This window comes from Somniosus microcephalus, chromosome 11 (assembly GCF_052327205.1).
Source record: "Somniosus microcephalus isolate GS21.2 chromosome 11, FLI_Smic_1.0, whole genome shotgun sequence".
In the NCBI taxonomy this organism is placed as follows: Eukaryota; Metazoa; Chordata; class Chondrichthyes; order Squaliformes; family Somniosidae; genus Somniosus; species Somniosus microcephalus.
Genome location: NC_140997.1, coordinates 134786309 through 134806162, shown reverse-complemented (window position 1 = coordinate 134806162; position 19854 = coordinate 134786309). Strand labels below are relative to the sequence as shown.

The following is a 19854-nucleotide window of genomic DNA, read 5'->3' as shown; positions in this document are numbered from 1 at the left end:
GTATTACTGGTACACTGAGCTTTAGAATTGCACAAATGTTTTACTAAAATGTACAACTCATGTATTGTTGCAATAATACAATTTAATGGGACTATAATCCTGCATATTACATAGAGAATAACAAAAAAATTATTCACAAGTTAATATTCCCACACAAATTGACTATTTCACTTATAGTTACAATATATTAGTGTAAGGACCATTTAAGAAACTGCTGTTTGGTTATTATTGAAAGTGCAAATCTGTCCCCTTATCACTAAGATTCATTACTGAGGTAGAAATGTGAATGCTCCACATTTTATAGTCCCTTGATAGCTCAGTGAGTGAATGCACTGCTCAATGTACTAGTGAGCCATACAGACCAATAAAGTACTGGATTCAATCCCTGGTCTATGCGATTAACTGGTTTCAACTGGGGCAGGATTTGGAGTGCTACAACCATCCTCAGTCCCCCTAGATTAGGTTAGGCAGAGGAAAAAAGTCAAGTAATATTCCTCCTCTTGATCACTACCCAGTGTGGACAGGATTGGACTTGACTGCGAGGCTTGCCACCGTCAAATAAGCTACCAATGCTGCCTCTCTAGCCGCATGCACTTGGGCGAGGCACCATTAGGTAACTGCCACCTGCAAAACTCTATCCCAACAAAAGGCCAGTGTATTCAGGAAAAGAGGAAAGAAGTTGAAGGGGATAAGCAGAAGAAAAAATTTAAAGAAAGAACAAGACATTAATAATCTATTATCAGTCTATGTTCAAGCCTGTCTGAAACATTGGAGCACAGCTTTGAAAAGAAATTGAGTGGTAACAAGTGATGGTACATACCCTTTTAGGTGCCACAGCTTTGGCAATGAAATGATATTTGTGCATAGCCCGAACCCACTGGCAAATGGAAGTACAAGCTTTCGAAATCTTGGCAATAGCAGCAGGCATGAAGTCCTCATTGTCAATGTACGGTTGGATCGATTTGATTACAGAATCGGGAATGTTGTCCTGAAAAGGTACAAGGACGCATGATGGTTACAGATTACATTTACATGGAGAAACAGAGGCCTGGAAATTCGGTGGGCTTCCCCAGATCTCCTGCTGTAACTCCTGGATAAGCAGCGTCAATGACCGTCTATGCCTTTTCTCTGGGCGGGGGGGGGGGGTGCGGGCGGCAGGGGGGGTGGTTTCTGTAATGGTGGGAGATCGCGAGAACACCGCAAAATCCAAGGGCCAGAGAATTACATAGAATTTACAGCACAGAAGCAGGTCATTCGACCCAACTGGTCTGTGCCGGTGTTTATGCTCCACATTAGCCTCCCCCCACTCTACTTCAACTTACCCTATCAGCATAACCTTCTATTTCTTTCTCCCTCATGTACTTATCCAGCTTCCCTTTAAATCTATCTATGCTATTCGTCTCAATTGCTCCATGTGGTAGCAAGTTCCACATTCTTACCACTCTCTGGGCAATGAAGTTTCTCCTGAATTCCCTAATGGATTTATTGGTGACTATCTTATATTTATGGAGAGAAGGATGCTGCTTTGATAGCTCAGTAGTGTCCACGGATTGGGGTGAAATGAGATGATGATACGAAACTGTTGAATGGACAACACCCAAGTGTTTTTTTTCTCATCTGACCGTGCAGTATTCAATTTCCTGTGCCAAAAAGAATATCGGATGAGGACTTGGCTGTGATTCACCTCACTTATTGTCTTGGCTCACAACAACAACTTGCACCAGCGTCTTTAACATAGTAAAATGTCCCAAAGCACTTCACAGCAGTGTTATCAGTCAAAATTTGACACCGAGCCACCGAGATATTATGACAAATGAGAGGTAGGTTTTAAGGAGCATCTTAAAGGAGGAGAGAGAGGCAGAGTGAAGGGACCATCTCAAAACATTTAATCTCAGTTAAATTTTATTTTAACTGAATCATTTATTCAGTGTGTTAACCAGACAATTGTGTGGTTAGCTTGGTCAAACAATATGTGATTAAACTTAATCATGATATCTTGAACCACATAATCATTAAAGTAGTTTGTGTAAGGTGGTTTGTACATGTTTTCAGCTCTGCAGCATAATGTGTCTTTTAAGTTTCTTGAACAACAAAGTAGCCTTGTATGTCTGAGAAAATACAGGCTGTCCTCCCCAGCTGCTAAGTACGGTGTTGACAAGACAGTACTCCACAGAAGCCCAGGTCTGCAAACAGACCTGGTTACATGCTTGACAGCTTGACGAAAACTACTGGGTTTGCAAGGAAGTTGAACAAAGAAAGGTTAAAGGTCTCCAACTTGGACTGAGGTAACCTTTTGACATGTGAACATCACCTGCCCCAGGACCCACTGTAGGTAGCCTTCCATTGGCCCATTCTAATTAAGAGATATGAGGAAACAGCCTGAATGGGATAATGCTTGCCGATCATCAGGCATCATTTTCTACTATAAAGATTGTGATGAAATATTCCATTCACCACTGCCTGTGACTGTGATCGGTTTCAGTGTCATTTCCCTTCCCCCAGACCTCATTGTATTGTGTACTGGAATGTGCTGTATTGTATACTGGAATGTGCTGGAATGTGCTGTGTGTAGGGCTCCGCCCATACCTGGCCCCGCTTGTAAGCTAGTTCAGTCTGGCCTCAGTCTCCAGAAGGAAGACATCTCTCTCTCTTACGTGTTACATTCTAAGTTAATAAAAGCCTTGTTTTTGTTCTGCTAACTTTGAGTCTCGGAATTATTGAGGCACATCAATTTTATTAACTTATTTTTCAACACTATGGATCAACTCCTGAAACCCGAACGTTTGGATTTGGATCAACATGCTCCGGACGCATCAGCACGCTTCGGACACTGGTTTGAGTGTATGGAATTCTTCCTGGACAATTCCGCAGCCGTCAAAGACGCTACGGACGCTGCGAGGATGAGACTCGGAATTCTGCGGAATTGGGTAAGCCACCGGGTTTACCCCCTCATCCAAGACGCCGAGACGTACCTGGCCGCCTGCGACATCTTAAAGGCGCATTACCAGCAGCCTACGAATGAGGTGTATGCTAGGCACCTGCTCGCTACCCGCGCACAGCGACGTGGGGAATCGGTGGAGGAGTTCCTAAGCACCCTGAAAATGCTTGGCAAAGACTGCAAGTGCCGAGATGTAAAAGCCGCAGTGTACACTGACGAACTTGTTCGCGATGCCTTCATCACAGGCCTCAGCTCCACTTACATCCGGCAAAGACTGCTGGAAAAAACGGGGTTGGACCTGAAACAGGCTGCGGACACCGCGCGATCCCTGGATGTGGCCCAGAGAAACTCGGACGCCTACTCTTCAGCCCGCGCCGTCCACGCCGCCACGTGTGCACCGAGGGCGCCGCCATCTTGGAAGGCATCTTCCCCGCCCGACAGCCCGACACCGGCTGGGCCCCGCTGTTGTGTATGTAACCTGTTCCACCTTAAGAGAGCTTAAGCCTGTTCCACCTTAAGAGATGTACTACTTTCTCAGGCTGCTGTAGACGTAATACCGGGGGTGAACACACCGGTATATAAGCACTGTGCAGTAATCTTGTATTCAGTATAGTCCCTACCTCCAACCAGTAAAGACCTGTTTTTATTGTTACTCATTAGTCTGTGTCTTAATTAACTAAATAATTCACAGACTTAACACCCGCTCTCCCCCCAGAAGCCCTACGACAGCCACGACGCGTCAGGGACCCAACTGCTACTTCTGCGGGCAGCCAAAGCACACCAGAAACCTGTGCCCGGCGAAAGGCACCACCTGCTTTAAGTGCGGTAAGAAGGGGCACTTCGGGAAGGTGTGCAGAGGGAACCCCGCCGGAAAACCAACTGCCAGAAAACCCGCCACCGCCGCGTGTGCGCCGTGGGAGCGGCCATCTTGGACGCCATCTTGCCCGACCTCGTGGGGTCCGCCATCTTGTGAGCAGACAGCGTGGACGCCATCTTGTATCGATCAGGGCCCTACAGTGGCATCGGTCACAGTGGACCAGACCAGGCCGCACCCGCTATCCAGATCAATGGTGGACATCGAGGTAAACGGGTGCCGGGTTAAATGCTTAATTGACAGTGGAAGCACGGAGAGCTTTATCCACCCAGAACTGGCACAACAACTCTCCCTAAAGGTGGTCCCTACTCAGGGTACCATCTCTATGGCTGACAAAACCCAGACATCGACCATTCTGGGTTACTGCACGGTACAATTGTGCGTTAACGGAACTGTATATGATAATTTTAAAGTATTAATCATGAAGAACCTATGTGCGAGCGTGATCTTGGGCCTGGATTTCCAGTGCAACCACCAAAGCATCACGCTCAAGTACGGTGGGTCCCAGCCGCCCCTCACAGTGTGCGGTCTGGCTACCCTGAAGGTAAAGCCGCCTTCGCTATTCGCGAACCTTACCCCTAACTGCCGGCCAATAGCGACCAAAAGCAGGAGGTACAGCTGGGAGGACAGGCGGTTTATCGCGACCGAGGTAGACAGGCTCCTGAAAGAGCGCATTATTGAACGCAGCAACAGCCCGTGGCGCGCCCAAGTGGTAGTGGTAAGGGGTAGCGAGAAGAAACGGATGGTGATCGACTATAGTCAAACGATCAACAGGTACACCCTACTAGATGCCTACCCGCTACCCCGCATATCAGAAATGGTGAACCAAATCGCCCAATACCGGGTGTTCTCCACCATCGACCTCAAGTCAGCGTACCACCAGCTCCCTATCAGACCAGAGGACCGCCCGTACACCGCCTTCGAGGCGAACGGACGCCTCTACCAATTCCTCAGAGTCCCCTTTGGGGTGACGAATGGGGTCTCGGTCTTCCAGAGGGAGATGGACCGCATGGTCGATGACCACCACTTGCAGGCAACCTTCCCCTACCTCGACAACGTCACCATCTGCGGTCACAACCAGCAGGATCACGACTCGAACCTCGAGAGGTTCCTGAAAACCGCACAAAAACTCAACCTCACCTACAACGAGGACAAGTGCGTTTACAACACCACGCGCCTCTGCATACTAGGCAGCGTGGTGGAGAATGGGGAAATCGGACCAGACCCCGACCGATTGCGCCCCCTACGGGAGCTGCCCCTGCCCAACACTCCCAAAGCCCTGAAAAGGTGCCTGGGGTTATTTTCTTATTATTCCCAATGGGTCCCCAACTACTCCGACAAAGCCCGCCCCCTCTTGAAAGCATCCTCTTTCCCGCTCTCTGCTGAGGCCCACGCCGCCTTCAAAAGCATTAAGCAGGATATTGAGCGGGCCACGCTACAGGCAGTGGACGAGAACACTCCATTTCAAGTGGAAAGTGATGCGTCTGACTTCGCCTTGGTGGCCACCCTCAACCAGGCGGGGCGGCCCGTAGCTTTCTTCTCGAGGACCCTCCAAGGGCCCGAGATCAGACACTCCTCCGTGGAAAAGGAGGCCCAAGCCATCGTGGAGGCAGTGCGCCACTGGCGCCACTACCTAGCCGGCAAACGCTTCACCCTACTTACCGACCAGCGGTCGGTAGCGTTTATGTTCAATAATAAACAGAGGGGGAAGATTAAAAATGATAAGATTCTTAGGTGGCGGATCGAGCTCTCCACCTTCGACTACGACATCATTTACCGGCCAGGGGCCCTTAACGAATCCCCTGACGCCCTCTCACGAGGGATGTGTGCCAGCGCCACCGGGGATCGGCTACAGACCCTCCACAACGACCTCTGCCACCCAGGGGTCACGCGGCTGTTCCACTTCATAAAGTCCCGTAACTTACCCTACTCGATTGAGGAAGTTCGGTCCCTGACCAGGAACTGCCGCACTTGCGCTGAGTGCAAGCCTCGGTTCTACCGCCCAGATAGAGCCCACTTAATCAAAGCTACACGGCCCTTTGAGCGGCTCAGCTTAGATTTCAAGGGCCCCCTCCCGTCCGTCGACCGCAATGTTTACTTCCTGAACATTGTGGACGAATACTCCCGGTTCCCATTCGCCTTCCCCTGCCCAGGCATGACCAGCGCCACGGTCATTAAATGCCTCAACAGCCTGTTCTGCCTGTTCGGTATGCCGAGCTACATCCATACGGATAGGGGGGCGTCCTTCATGAGTGAAGAGCTACGCCAGTACATGCTGTCCAAGGGGATCGCCACGAGCTGTACCACCAGCTACAACCCCCGGGGTAACGGCCAAGTGGAGCGAGAGAACGGGACAGTATGGAAAGCAGTCACTCTAGCTCTAAGGACCAAGGGCCTCCCTATCTCCCGCTGGCAGGAAGTCCTCTCGGAAGTGCTCCATTCGATACGGTCGCTATTGTGTACGGCCACTAATACCACGCCTCATGAACGAATGTTTGTCTTTCCCCGGAAATCCACCTCAGGCGTATCCATGCCGTCATGGCTCTCCACCCCAGGTCCGGTACTCGTGCGAAGGCATGTGAGGGGCCACAAGACGGACCCTCTCGTGGAGCCAGTACACCTACTCCACGCCAACCCCCAATACGCATATGTCTGGCACGCCGACGGAAGGGAGGACACCGTGTCCATAAAAGACATCGCCCCAGCCGGCATTGACAACAACCACGGCAATAGCGGCAACGACGATCACAGCAACTCTTACCCACCCACTACCCTTTCATCACCCCCGGAAGAACACCGACCAACGGCACCCCCACCAACTACCCCTTCAACAACCCTGGCGGCACCCCCGGCAGAGACCCAGGAGGCTACCGGGGACACCCAGCCGACACCCGCGGCACCGCAACAGCCACGTCGGTCGCAGAGGACTATCAAACCCCCGAACAGACTAAATCTATAGAAGGGGTGAATGTGATGAAATATTCCATTCACCACTGCCTGTGACTGAGATCGGTTTCAGTGTCATTTCCCTTCCCCCAGACCTCATTGTATTGTGTACTGGAATGTGCTGTATTGTATACTGGAATGTGCTGGAATGTGCTGTGTGTAGGGCTCCGCCCATACCTGGCCCCGCTTGTAAGCTAGTTCAGTCTGGCCTCAGTCTCCAGAAGGAAGACATCTCTCTCTCTTACGTGTTACATTCTAAGTTAATAAAAGCCTTGTTTTTGTTCTGCTAACTTCGAGTCTCGGAATTATTGAGGCACATCAAAGATGAGCCCAAAAATCATGCTTTTTGGTAGAGAAATAGCGCAACTGAGGTGCAACAGTCCGCAATAACTGCGCTGATGCCAGAATACGACTCTGCCCTGAACACAACACGGGTGAACTTTACCTTTGTGCTCAGTATAAATTGTTATTTAGTGTACTGTGTGTACCTGACTCTGTTCTTATTCCAAATATAGTTCTCAACTGTTACCAACTGGTTTCTGTCAGACTTTCCTAGATCTTTCTGCAAGGAGGCACAAAAGCCTTCTGGGGTAAGCCTTCTGGGATAAGCCTACATCTTCCCTCTGTGCATGTTTTGGCATCCTCCGAAGAGCCCATCAAGGCACTCGTCGATACCTCCTTACGAGCAGCAACCCCAACTGCCCCATCCTACTCTCTTGCCGACCTTCCCACCTAGCACGCCCACTGGGGGCTAGTCTTGCCAATCTCCTCCCCATCCAACTCACCTCCCCACCACCCCCCCGCTCAGTGCTGACACTGCGGACTGTGGCAGCGGATCAGCTATCACCACCCCTCTCCGCATCTCCCTCTAGGATGTCCGTTCATGTGTGAACAAGGCCCTTGTCATCCACTGAGCTTATTGTGGATGATTGCATTGACATCTTGGCCTTGATGGAAACCTGGCTGAGGGGTGATGATACCTTCCCCCTAAATGAAGCCTCCCCACCTGACTATACCATCGTGGTGGAGGTGTGGTTCCTATCACCAAATCACACCTTGGTCTGTCCCCCTAATCCTCTGGCACTTTCTCCTCCTTTGAGCATTTCACCTTGTTCCACCCCTCTCACTTAAAATCCTCATTCTCTACCTCCCACCCAAGTACCATAAAAATTTTCTCACCGAGATATCTTCACTGCTTTCCTCCCTCAGCACCAAACGACTTCTCACCCTTGGGGATTTCAACCTCCATCTCAATTCATCATGCTCTCTCTCTTTGGAGTTCACTGCCCTCCTATCCTTCCTTAATCTCTCCCTCCATGTAAACTCCCCAACCCATATTCATGGCCACCCCCTCGACCTTGCCATCTCACATGGCCTCGCTACTCCCATTCATGTCAATCACAAATAAGGCCATCACTGACCACTTCCTCATATCACTCTCCACCCACATCCCTCTTCCCCCTCTCAACCCTACTTCCTTCTGTCTCTGCTGCTGTAAAAAACTCACTCCCAAATCACTTACAACTGCATTTTCAAAATCCCAACGGTCTAGCCTTTGGCCCTTCATTCACCATGACATTTCTGCATCTACCGATCTGCTCAATCACACCCTCACCACCACATTTGATGCCCTGGTCCCCATTAAAACCATTATTCTCTCTCACCCTGGATGTTCTGTAAGTTGCAGGGTTCTCAAAATTCCTGCACTCCCCAAGTTATGGATCAAGGGACCTTGTTTTGGACAAGTTATTGAAAACAGGGTACCCAAAATGGCTTCTGTAAACCTCGTGACCAATACCGACAGGATTTTTAAAACCAGGGCTCTGCCAACAAGCAGGCCCGGAGACGAAACATTAAAATGCAGGAATCTGTGAACAGGGACTCTTTGGAGCGAGCCAGACAAAGTAAACACAGAATACACATTTATTCGACTTGAATCTAATCAAGCGAGAATGGGCCTATAATCGTGGCCATTAGGTTTCTGCATGTTTAATGGGTAACCGCTTACAGTAGCCATCAAGTCAGGATGGGGACAATTAGGTCTTATCCATGACAAAACAACCAGGACATCAGGGCCATTAGACCCGGAGACAACCACTCCAAAAGTAGTTAAAATAAATGGTTGTAATCATTTAAACAAACCCGCCAAAAGTTAAACAATGGACTGACCTGATTTGGCGCGCAGATAAGGAGTTGAAGAAACAGGTATAATAGTAGGCCCATCAGTAGCAATCACTCTCTTGTCTCTCTTGCTCCTGCTCTCATCGTTTTGGCCTTTGGCCTGCTGCCGCTCATACTCGCGCCCTGGCCTCGTGGCAGGTTCTCTTCTCGCTCCCCACACCACTCAACAACCAAGGACGCCCATTACACCGGGGTCAAACGCGGGAGGAGAACGAGACCCGAGTTCAATACCACACAGGACACACAGGCCACAAAGGGGCGAAAGAGATGAGATGAGACGAGAAGAAGATAAACCAATAACAGCAGAGAAGGGCAGCGGAAGATGCATTGGTAAAAACCAAACGCCTAGTTATAAGCTGGCGTTTGGTGAAGAATGTGGCAGTGTATGTATGGACAGAGAGAATAAGTTGGCGTTTGAACACTGTGGCCTAGAAATTCAGTATAGCCACTATTGGGCCGGTAAAGTCGGGCGGCCGCTAAAGTTTGCGCCCGCCGGAAAGTGGAGGCCACTTCGCTGATATTCAGTAGCTTTGGCCAAGGAGTTTGCTCGAGCGCTAAAACTGGCGTTGCACGGCTATCTTTAGGCGCTAAGCCGGCAGTGCAGACTGATACCGCCGAGGCCGGGCGCAGCGCAGGTGCGGTCATGTTTTGATTGACAGCAGACACCCTGGCGCTGGCCAGCTCTTAAAGGGGGAAGGGTCGACTTGGTCTGCTGCCACGCCCTGGATACTGCAGCCCTCCAGCTAGGCCTAAACACTGCTGCTGGAGAGAAATAGCGCCAGGAAGGATGCAGAGGGCCCGTGAGCGAGCGCAGCGCTTCTCTGCCCATGATTTAAAGGTGCTGGTTAGGGCTTTGGAGAAGAGAAGCCATATCTTGTTCCCGGACAGTGGCAAGAAGCCTCCCAAGAGGGTGTACAGGAGAGCCTGGAGGGAAATCGCCCAGAGGGTCACAGCCAACAGCGATGTCCCCAGGACTGGTGTCCAATGCCGGAAAAAGTTTAACGACCTCACTCGGATTGTCAGGGTGAGTACCCTTTCCAGTGTCCTCCTCATCCTTGCATGTGCACCTCACATTATGGGCAAAGGGACCTCAAAGGCCTAATGGCCAGCCCTCATCCAGCAGCTATGGCACTGGCATGAACATCAATTGCACTTTCTGCACTTTACACACTGGCCAAGCTATTCGACCATGGGAGGCAGTGCACACAACAACAGGGCACCACACTGGCCAAGCTATTCGACCATGGGAGGCAGTGCACACAACAACAGGGCACCACACTGTACTTAGAGGCCGTCCTTTCTCTTGCAGGCCAAGCTGGCCCAGAATCTGAAGAGCCGGACTGTCACCGGGGGAGGCCGTGCCTAGTTCCAGCAGCTCAGTGACCTGGAGGAGCGTGTGGGTCGAGTCATGGGTGCCCGGGTGATTGGCCCCATTGCAATTGGAGATGCCGACCCTGTGCTGGGCCCCAATGGTAAGGACATGACCGTTTGGACCTCTCTCGTTCCCCTTGCGCTTCAGATCTACATCCTTTGCCACTGTCCGACCAATGCGCAGAATGCCACCACTCATGCCTCCCTCGCTGACGCCCTGTCCTCACTCTAAAGCTACTCTTGTGCCTTCCTGCTTTCAGCTGGTGAGGAGGAGGTCCCTGAAGCTGCGAGTGTCAGTCCCTCGGAAGAGGAGGACGAGGAGGAGCAAGAGGAAGACGGCACATCGGGGGAACCCTCATCCGCGCCAGGGGATGGCAATGGAGGGGACACGTCTTCCCTGGAGGAGAGCCAGGGGGGAGTGTTGCAGGGGGGTGTAGCTGCTGTGCCCAGTGGCGTGCAGCCATGCGGGAAGGGTCGGGCAGCTCGGCGGCCTTCTCCCCAGAGGGGGGAAGTGTTGCAGGGGAGTGTAGTTGCTGGGCCCAGTGGCGTGCAGCCACGCGGGAAGGGTCGGGCAGCTCGGCGGCCTTCTCCCCAGAGGGAGAGTCCGGCCTCCAGTCCAGAGACGGTCCTCGCCCAGGAGGTGCGCCTCCTTGATCAAATGTCCGCGGGCTCGGATCGTCGGCACACCGAGTTCATGGGGGTTGTGGCACGGTTGCCTGAGGCCATTGAGTCCCTGGCTCATAGTGTGTCCGATTTCGGGGCCTCACAGGCCAGGGGTTTCGAACAACTCGCGGTAGCACAGGCCAGGGGTCTCGAACAATTCGGGGCATCACAGGACGCGAGTCGGGCACAATTCGGGGCATCACAGGACGCGAGTCGGGCCGAATTCGGGGCATCACAGGACGCGAGTCGGGCCGAATTCAGGGCAGCACAGGACACGAGTCGGGACGACTTCAGGGCAGCACAGGCAGCGAGTGGACAGTTGATCAGTGGTGCCGTGCAGTCACTGGCTGGTCTGATGCGGGCACAGACCAGGGCAGTACGGGCACTCACTGCTGCCACACTCGCTGTGTCACGCATGCATCGCCAGGGCACCCGCCGCGCTGCTGCAGCACAGCGGTCTGGCCTTCACCAGATTGCTGCGCTTGCTGCAGTGCCAGCCCGGCCGAGTGCCAGTGTCTCTGGCGACCAGCGAGCGCCTGGCATCAGCCAGCTTGCCCCCATTGCTGCAGCCGCCACTGCCACTCCCCCAGCAAAGCTGCGACGAGCTGCTGGAGAGACTGATGCTGCCCAGCCACAGCTGCAGCAGTCAGCAGCCGGCCCCTCGAGGGCCAGAGCTCGTCTAGGCCGACCCCCAAGGGCATCTGCCGTCACGCAATGTGCCCCTCAGGAGCCTTCCCCCAGCCTTGCAACACCCACAGGGCCCAGGTTGAGGCGGAGCAGCAGGTCGGCCAGGGGCCGGAAAAGGCTGGACAAGGACTCGCCCTCTCGGCACACAAAGTAGAGTGTGTTGGCAAATGTTTTTTTATATGGGGGTGCTTGTGCTGTCTATGGGGGGGGTTCTTTTGGTAAGGCCGAGGATGAAGGCCATTTGGATGGACAAGTTTTGTTATTCCTCCCCAGGTTGTGGGAGTGAGATATGTTTTTGACTGTTTTTTGGGGGTGTTGTGTGTTTTTGGGTTTCATGTGTGAAGGGCCCTGAGTTTGTTCAATAAAGCTTTTTCTTTATTCAGCTTGTCCATGTGTGATGTTTCAAGTGGTTGTTGCGTTAACCGGCTGAGGGCTTGCGGAGCGGCTGCATTCATGTGCCTTCATTGCCACAAGCCATTCCCTGACAGGGGGCCTAGAAGTGTCGTTCAATAAGCCGCCGACGGACGGCCCTTGGACCTTGTGGCTCCCTCCTGGGCTGGTACTCCTCCTCCTCCTCCTCCTCATGGTCCTCCTGCTCGTCCTCCTGAGGTGGTGGTCCAACGTGAGGTGGCAGTGCCTGAGTCCTGCGGATAGCCAGGTTGTGCAGCATGCAGCAAACGACGACGAACTGGGAGACTCTATCCGGCGAATACTGCAGAGATCCGCCGGAGCGATCCAGGCAGCGGAACCGTTGCTTGAGGACGCCAATCGTTTGCTCTATGATGTTCCTTGTGGCTTGATGGCTTTCGTTGTATGCCTCCTCAGCAGGGGTCCTGGGCGCGCGGAGCGGGGTCATGAGCCATGTACACAAAGGATAGCCTTTGTCCCCGATAAGCCATCCTCTTGGGGGAGGCTGTGCCTGGAACATGTCAGCCACAGTAGTCTGGCGCAGGATAAATGCATCGTGGCTGCTGCCTGGAAAGCGGGCATTGACAGCTAGGATGCGCTGCCTGTGGTCACACACCAGCTGTACATTGAGGGAATGGTAGCCCTTCCGGTTGCGGTAATCCTCGGCATTGTCGATAGGTGCCCGCAAAGCCACATGCGTGCAGTCAATGGCGCCCTGCACCACGGGGAAGTCGGCGATCCTCGCAAATCCGACTGCACGCTGCTCCTGCCTCTCTAGGGTCATGGGGAAGGAGATGAATTGGTGTCTCCTTGTGAAAAGGGCATCGGTGACCTGCCGGATGCAGCGATGCACGGCGAACTGGGAGATGTTAGCTATGTCCCCAGCAGCGGCTTGGAAGGAGCCGCTTGCATAAAAGTTCAGAGCCACCGTGACCTTCACTTCCACCGACAGAGACATCCTGCACATCAGCTGTGGACGCAGATCTCTGTGAAGCAGCTGGCAGATCTCTGCAACCACCTCCCTTCTGAAGTGCAGCCTCTTAACACACTGCGCGGCAGTCATGGTGAGATAGGACACCTGCTGGCAGTATTCCCTGAGTGGGTAAGGCCTACGTTGCCGACGCCTGATGGCCCCTCTGCGTCTAGGCATGGCTGCCCCTCTCACACAGCGTCTGCGAGCCCTTCGCACATAATGCTGGAACTGAGGGTTGGAACCCCATGCAGCCCCCATAATATACTTGCAAACAGTGAAATCACAATGAGTCAAATTTCCAAGCTCTGGCCAGAAGCCAAAAATACCTCTCCTATGTTGGCCCAAATCAGTAAGGTCTCTTCCTTGGTCTCTGTCCAGAAATCCGTTGCACTAAAGTCATTGCAGCAAAATGGCTGGCCTTTATAGTTCAGTCTAAGTGCCCTTTAATTAGCGCTCCCCGAGGCCCGCAGGGCCTCTGCTGCGTTCCACTTCACAGTTCTTAACAGCGCCACGCCCACATTGGGCGGGCGCCACTGAAGTTCCGGTTTGGGGCGCACAAACGGTGTTGCACGACGAAATGACGTCATAAGTTGCGCGCGCAGCTGAGCGCGCGCAAACACTTTGCGCCGGCGCTAAATGTCTACTGAAGTTGGGCGTAGGCGCAGATCGTTCTGCGCCCGGCCGCTAAGTGCCTAGCGCTCGAGATCTACTCCTCTTATGGCGCTAACGGCTGGCGAACGCAACTGAATTTCTAGGCCCGTGAATAAGCTGGTGTTAGACGCGGGTGTCCACGCTCGCGACGAATAAACCGGCGTTCGAAGCTTGGGTAGTAAAATCAACCATGCGGTGAAAACCGCCAACCGACCCCCCAACCGCAACATTACCGCCGACGGCCGCCCGAGGGAGAAGAAGAAGAAAACCCATCACGACGAGACGACAACGGTAGCTGAGGAAAGGAGGGTGCTTTGCAGCAACAATTTCAGCGCCGCGCCCTGAGACCACGTGGCGACGGGGTACCCCAAAGGACAGCAAGACCAAACCTCAAAACTCACAACCGTTAGAGCAACAGGTTTTGGATTGGTGAGCATGAATTCCTGGCCCCTCATAGCTTAATCTAGTTAGGTATAGGGGGTGGGATAAGGATAAGGGGATTGTTAATGTAGCTGTTTTCCCTCGATGTGCCGTGTGTTCCTCATTCCCATATAAGTATAATTATTGTTTTTGCCTGTATTTCATACCAGTAATTTTTCATAAGATTGTTGTATTCTGCTTTTAATAAAATCTTGGTTTTCTTATACCAAACCACTTGTCTACTCGATTTTCTGTATCACTGCCTGTACCTAAGTCCGGTGCTAGAACCCAGGGGTGTGGGAGCGATTCGAACCGCTCAAGGGACAGTCAGAGGTGAAGCTGACTGGGCACGGCACACGCCACACACAAACCCCCTACAGTTCCCCCTGGTACGGCCCTCATCTCCATGCCCTTAAGTCCAAGGGACGCAGACTTCAACAGATATGTTGAACAACTGGTTTAGCCATTCACCGCCAGATCTGGCTGGACCACACAAAGCACTATTGGGTCCTGCTTTCATCTGCCAAAACTGCTCACTACACCAGAATCATTCTGAAATGCAAAGATAACCCCGGCTTCTTTTCGATACTTAAACCGTTCTCCCCTCCACCCTCACCTCCAACAAGTGCCGAGGAGCTCATGGACTTCTTTGTCACTAAGATTGAGACCATCCGATTAGCTACCTCTGCTACGTCCCTTCCTTCCCCTAGCCCACCAGGTCAAACTTCCTCTAATGTTCTCCCTGCTCTAGCTCTGAACTCGTATCTTTCTCCAGTTTCTCTCCAATTTCCTCTCATTCCTTCTCTGAGCACATCTTGTTCATGAGACCCACTTCCTGCTCCCTCAACCCTATTCCCACTAAATTGCTGACCACCCAACTTCCTTTCCTGGCTCCCATGTTAACTGATATTGTTAACCGTTCTCTCTCCTCAAGTACTGTCCCCCTCTCCTTCAAATCTGTCGTCATCACACCTCTCCTCAAAAAATCAACCCTTGACCCCTCTGTCCTTCCAAACTACCGCGCCACCTCCAACCTCCCTTTCCTCTCCAAAGTCCTTGAATGTGTTGTTGCCTCCCAAATCCGTGCCCATCTTTCCCGGAACTCCATGTTTGAATCCCTCCAATCAGGTTTCCGTCCCTGCCACAGTACACTTATCAAAGTCACAAATGACATCCTTTGTGAATGTGACAAAGGTAAACTATCTCTCCTCATCCTTCTCGACCTGTCTGTAGCCTTTGACATGGCCGACTTCTTCATTCTCCTCCAATGCCTCTCCACTGTCGTCCAGCTGGGTGGGACAGCACTCGCCTGGTTCCATTCTTAGCTATCTAATCGTAGACAGGGAATCACCTGCAATGGCTTCTCTTCCCGCTCCTGCACCATTACCTCTGGTGTCCCCCAAGGATCTATCCTTGGCCCCCTCCTATTTCTGATCCACATGCTGCCTCTTGGTGACACCATCCGAAAACACAGCGTCATTTTCCACATGTATGCTGACGACACTCAGCTTTACCTCACCACCAATTCTCTTGACCCCTCCACTGTCTCTAAATTGTCAGACTGCTTGACCGACATCCAGTACTGGAGAAGCAGAAATTTCCTCCAACTTAATATTGGGAAGACCAAAGCCATTGTCTTCGTTTCCCACCACAAACTCCGTTCCCTATTCACCGACTCCATCCCTCTCCCCAGCAACTGTCTGAGGCTGAACCAGACTATTCACAACCTTGGTGTCATATTTGACCTCGAAATTAGCTTCCAACCACATATCCGAGCCTAGTGCCACCTCCATTACATTGCCCAACTCCGCCCCTGCCTCAACTCATCTGCTGTTGAAACCCTCATCCATGCCTTTGCTACCTCTAGACTTGACTATAGCAACGCACTCCTGGCCGGCCTCCCATGTTCTACCCTCCGTAAACTTGAGTGTTATGTTCATTAATAACTAGACATTCTTATTATGAACACAGCTAGCTTCTAGCTAGTTATTTATTCAGTACACGTTCTCTAGGTACAGTATCTGTAGAGGCTTCCATGTGTGCTCCTGTGTGCAGGCTGCCATCTTGACTGTTGCCTTCTGGGTAGCCTAGTGCCTCCTGGGTAATGTAGTCTTAAACATACAGCTATATACAGCGCTACACAGCTCCACCTAGTGTCCACTATAGAATGACATGCTATTGATCACTACATCCCCCTTCCTTTGAGGTTTAACAAAATCAATATCAATCAACTTTCAAGAAAACAATAAAGATAATATCAGTAACACTTTTGTTAGCGCTCTATAAACATAAACATTTTCAAAACAGTCAACACATTTTCAAAGCTTTACATTGTACTCAAAGATTAAGTCTATCAGGCTCTTTTACTTCACGTGTGGATCTTCTCAACACGGGTAAGTCTGATGTGTCTTCATGAGATTGTTCTGGCGGTGAATGACAAGATGCAGTTGCGGCATTGTCATCAATCTGGTCTTGAATAGTCTCTTGTGTTTTTAGGAGGGAACGGCGGTTCCTCCTGAGAATCTGTCCTTCCTCAGTTCTAACAGTGTATGACCTTGGTCCTACTTCCTCAAGAACTGTAGCTTTCCTGTTCCATGCATCTGGATCCTCAATCCTGACAACATCATCCCTTGTCAATGGTTTTAGAGTTTTGGATGACTTGTCATAGTATGATTTCTGTTTCAGCTTTAACAGTTGAAGTCTCTGTCTCAGTTCCTCACTTTGCTGTTCTTTTGCACAGCAGGGTAGCGTGGTGCGCAACTTGCGACCCATTAGTAGTTCAGCAGGTGAAGAACCACAGTCTAAAGGTGAGGCTCGGTAGCTCAGCAGGGCGAGATAAGGATCAGACTTGCTTTCTGTCGCTTTCTTCAGTAGCTGCTTGTGAACTTGAACGCCTTTCTCTGCCTTACCATTTGACTGAGCATACAAAGGACTGGATGTGATGTGCTGAAAGTCATAATGTGCTGCAAACTGTTGCCACTCCTTACAGTTGAAGCACGGACCATTGTCGCTAACAGCAATCCTGGGAATTCCATGTCTGGCGAAGATGGATTTCACATGCATTATGACACTGCTTGCTGTGGTGCTTGAGAGCAGCGCCATCTCAGGATAGTTAGAATAGTAGTCAATCACTATTAGATAGTCTTTACCATTTAAATGAAAAAGGTCCATACCAACCTTTTGCCATGCTGCTGTTGGTATGTCAGCTACTATCATTGGTTCCTTTGCTTGTTTGTTTTGGTGTTTCTGACATGTCTCACATTTGCCTATCATGTTCTCAATGTCCTTATTTATGCCAGGCCAATAAACAGTGTCTCTTGCTCTCCTTTTGCATTTTTCAATTCCGAGGTGTCCCTCATGAATCCTTTTGAGCATGTCTTGACGTAGAGCCTGTGGAATGACTATTCTGTTCTGTTTTAGTAATAGTCCACTTGCGACACTCAATTCTGACCTTATGTGAAAATATTTTGGACAGGAACCTTTTGGCCAACCATGATGAATGTTCTCTATTACTGTTTGTAATACTGTATCTTTTACTGTTTCTTCTGCTATTTGCTTTGATTTTGTGTCTGACACGGGCAGCGCAGCAGTGACCATACTCACATGAACATCCACGTCTTCTTCAGTAGAGCTCACATGACTCATTGTGGGTGCTCGGGATAGTGCATCTGCTAACACTATGTATTTGCCTGGTGTGTAGATCAGTTCAAAGTCATATCTTTGCAGCTTCATCATGAGTCGTTGAATCCTTGGAGACATCTCATTCAGGTTTTTTTTTTATGATGGCAACCAGAGGGCTGTGGTCTGTCTCAACTGTGAAGGTGGGAAGTCCATATAAATAGCCATGAAACTTTTCTAGTCCAACTACCAAGCCTAGACATTCCTTTTCAATCTGGGCGTATCGACACTCAGTATCAGTCATAGACCTGGAGGCATAGGCAACAGGCTTCCAATCTTCACCATCTGCTTGTAGCAAGACCGCACCTAGGCCATCTTTTGATGCATCCGTTGACACTTTGATTCTTTTGGTTGGGTCAAAGAAGGTGAGTACAGGTGTGGTTGTCAGCACTGTTTTGAGGTTTATCCACTCTTGTTCATGTCTTTCTGTCCATGCGAACTCATTTGTTTTATGTAGCAGGTCTCGCAGACAGGCTGTCTTGGCTGACAAGCTAGGAATGAACTTTCCAATGAAGTTTATCATCCCCATGATGTGTAGCACTCCTTTTTTGTCAGTGGGTCGGTGCATTTTGAGTATGGCATTTACTTTTTCCATATCTGGCTCTATTCCTTTACCAGATAGATTATCTCCTAGGAAAGTGACTTCCTGGATGCCAAACTGACACTTGGCTTTGTTGAGCTTCAGTCCATTCCGGTGTATGCTCTGTAGCACTTTAGTCAGTCTCTCATTGTGTTCTTTCAGTGTGGAGCCCCAGATGATGATGTCATCAACATAGACCCGAACTCCTTCCAGACCTTCAATTATGTGTTCCATCGCTCTATGAAAGATTTCAGATGCAGATATTATCCCGAAAGGCATTCTGAGGAAACAATACCTGCCAAATGGTGTGTTAAAGGTACAGTATTTGGTGCTCTCTTCATCCAGTTTTAGTTGCCAAAATCCTTGTAAGGCATCGAGCTTTGTAAAGTATCTGGCACCTGACATTTCACCGGTGATTTCTTCTCGCTTGGGAATCTGGTAGTGTTCACGTTTTATGTTTGCATTTAAGTCCTTTGGATCCATGCATACTCTTAGATCATTGTTCTTTTTCTTTACACATACCATGGAGTTAACCCAGTCTGTTGGCTCTTCGACTTTCCTGATGACTCCTAGTGTGGTCATTCTGTCCAGTTCATTCTTGAGTCGGTCACGCAGGGGTGCTGGAACTCTTCGTGGAGCATGTACCACTGGCTGAGCATCCTGCTTTAGCTGGATCTTGTAAGTGAATGGTAGAACTCCAAATCCTTTGAACACATCCTGGAAATTATTCACTACAGAATCCATCGAGTCATCTGGTCTGCTTATGGCACGGTTTATACGGTAGACTCTTTTGACCAGTTCTAAGTCCTCACAAGCTTTGTCACCCAATAGTGAATCAAGCCTTTCAGCCACAGCAGAAAACATGAGATGATGCACTTTGTCTTTGACTTTCACTTTAAGTCTGCATACACCTAAGCTATCTATTTTCTGTCCATTATAGTCCTTCAGTAGTACTGACCTTTTCTGTATTTTGGGATTTTCTTTCATATTGTTAATGTCACTCATACTGATTAAGTTTGCTTTTGCCCCAGTGTCCAGTTTCAATGTAACTAATGCTCCATTTATCTGCAGTGGGATCATCCATTTGTCCTCTTTTACTGCATTAACTTTATGTTCAGCATTGTGTATTTCTGAGGGCTGCACATTTTCTGTATCTTTTTTGATATCGTCACATGACACCATTCCTACAAAAAATGTCTCACTTACATCAGTGTCCTCAATCACATTAACTCGTTGTCCTTTCGTCGTTTTTACTTTTGAAAAGCATTGTTTGGCAAAGTGATTCTTTCCATTACACTTTGTGCACATTTTTCCAAACGCTGGGCATTGTCTTAACTGGTGTTTGTAACCACAGCGTTTACAATTAAAAATTTCATCCTCCGATTGCTTTTCATTTCTGTTCTGCCCACGTTTCTTCCCCTTGTAGGACACAGCACCGACAGCAGCATTATCACTCATTACATTCGCATCATTATTGATTTCAC

At 50.2% G+C, this 19854-nt stretch overlaps 1 protein-coding gene across 1 annotated transcript in view; it reads right to left on the bottom strand.

The window, feature by feature from the left end:
- The window catches only part of dnah1 (dynein, axonemal, heavy chain 1), a 971783-nt gene that overhangs the window by 399240 nt on the left and 552689 nt on the right, over window positions 1–19854 (bottom strand). The window contains exon 56 of the mRNA XM_085999976.1: window positions 821–988. Coding sequence (XP_085856102.1) covers window positions 821–988 — 168 coding nt within the window. The remainder of the gene's footprint in view (window positions 1–820; window positions 989–19854) is intronic.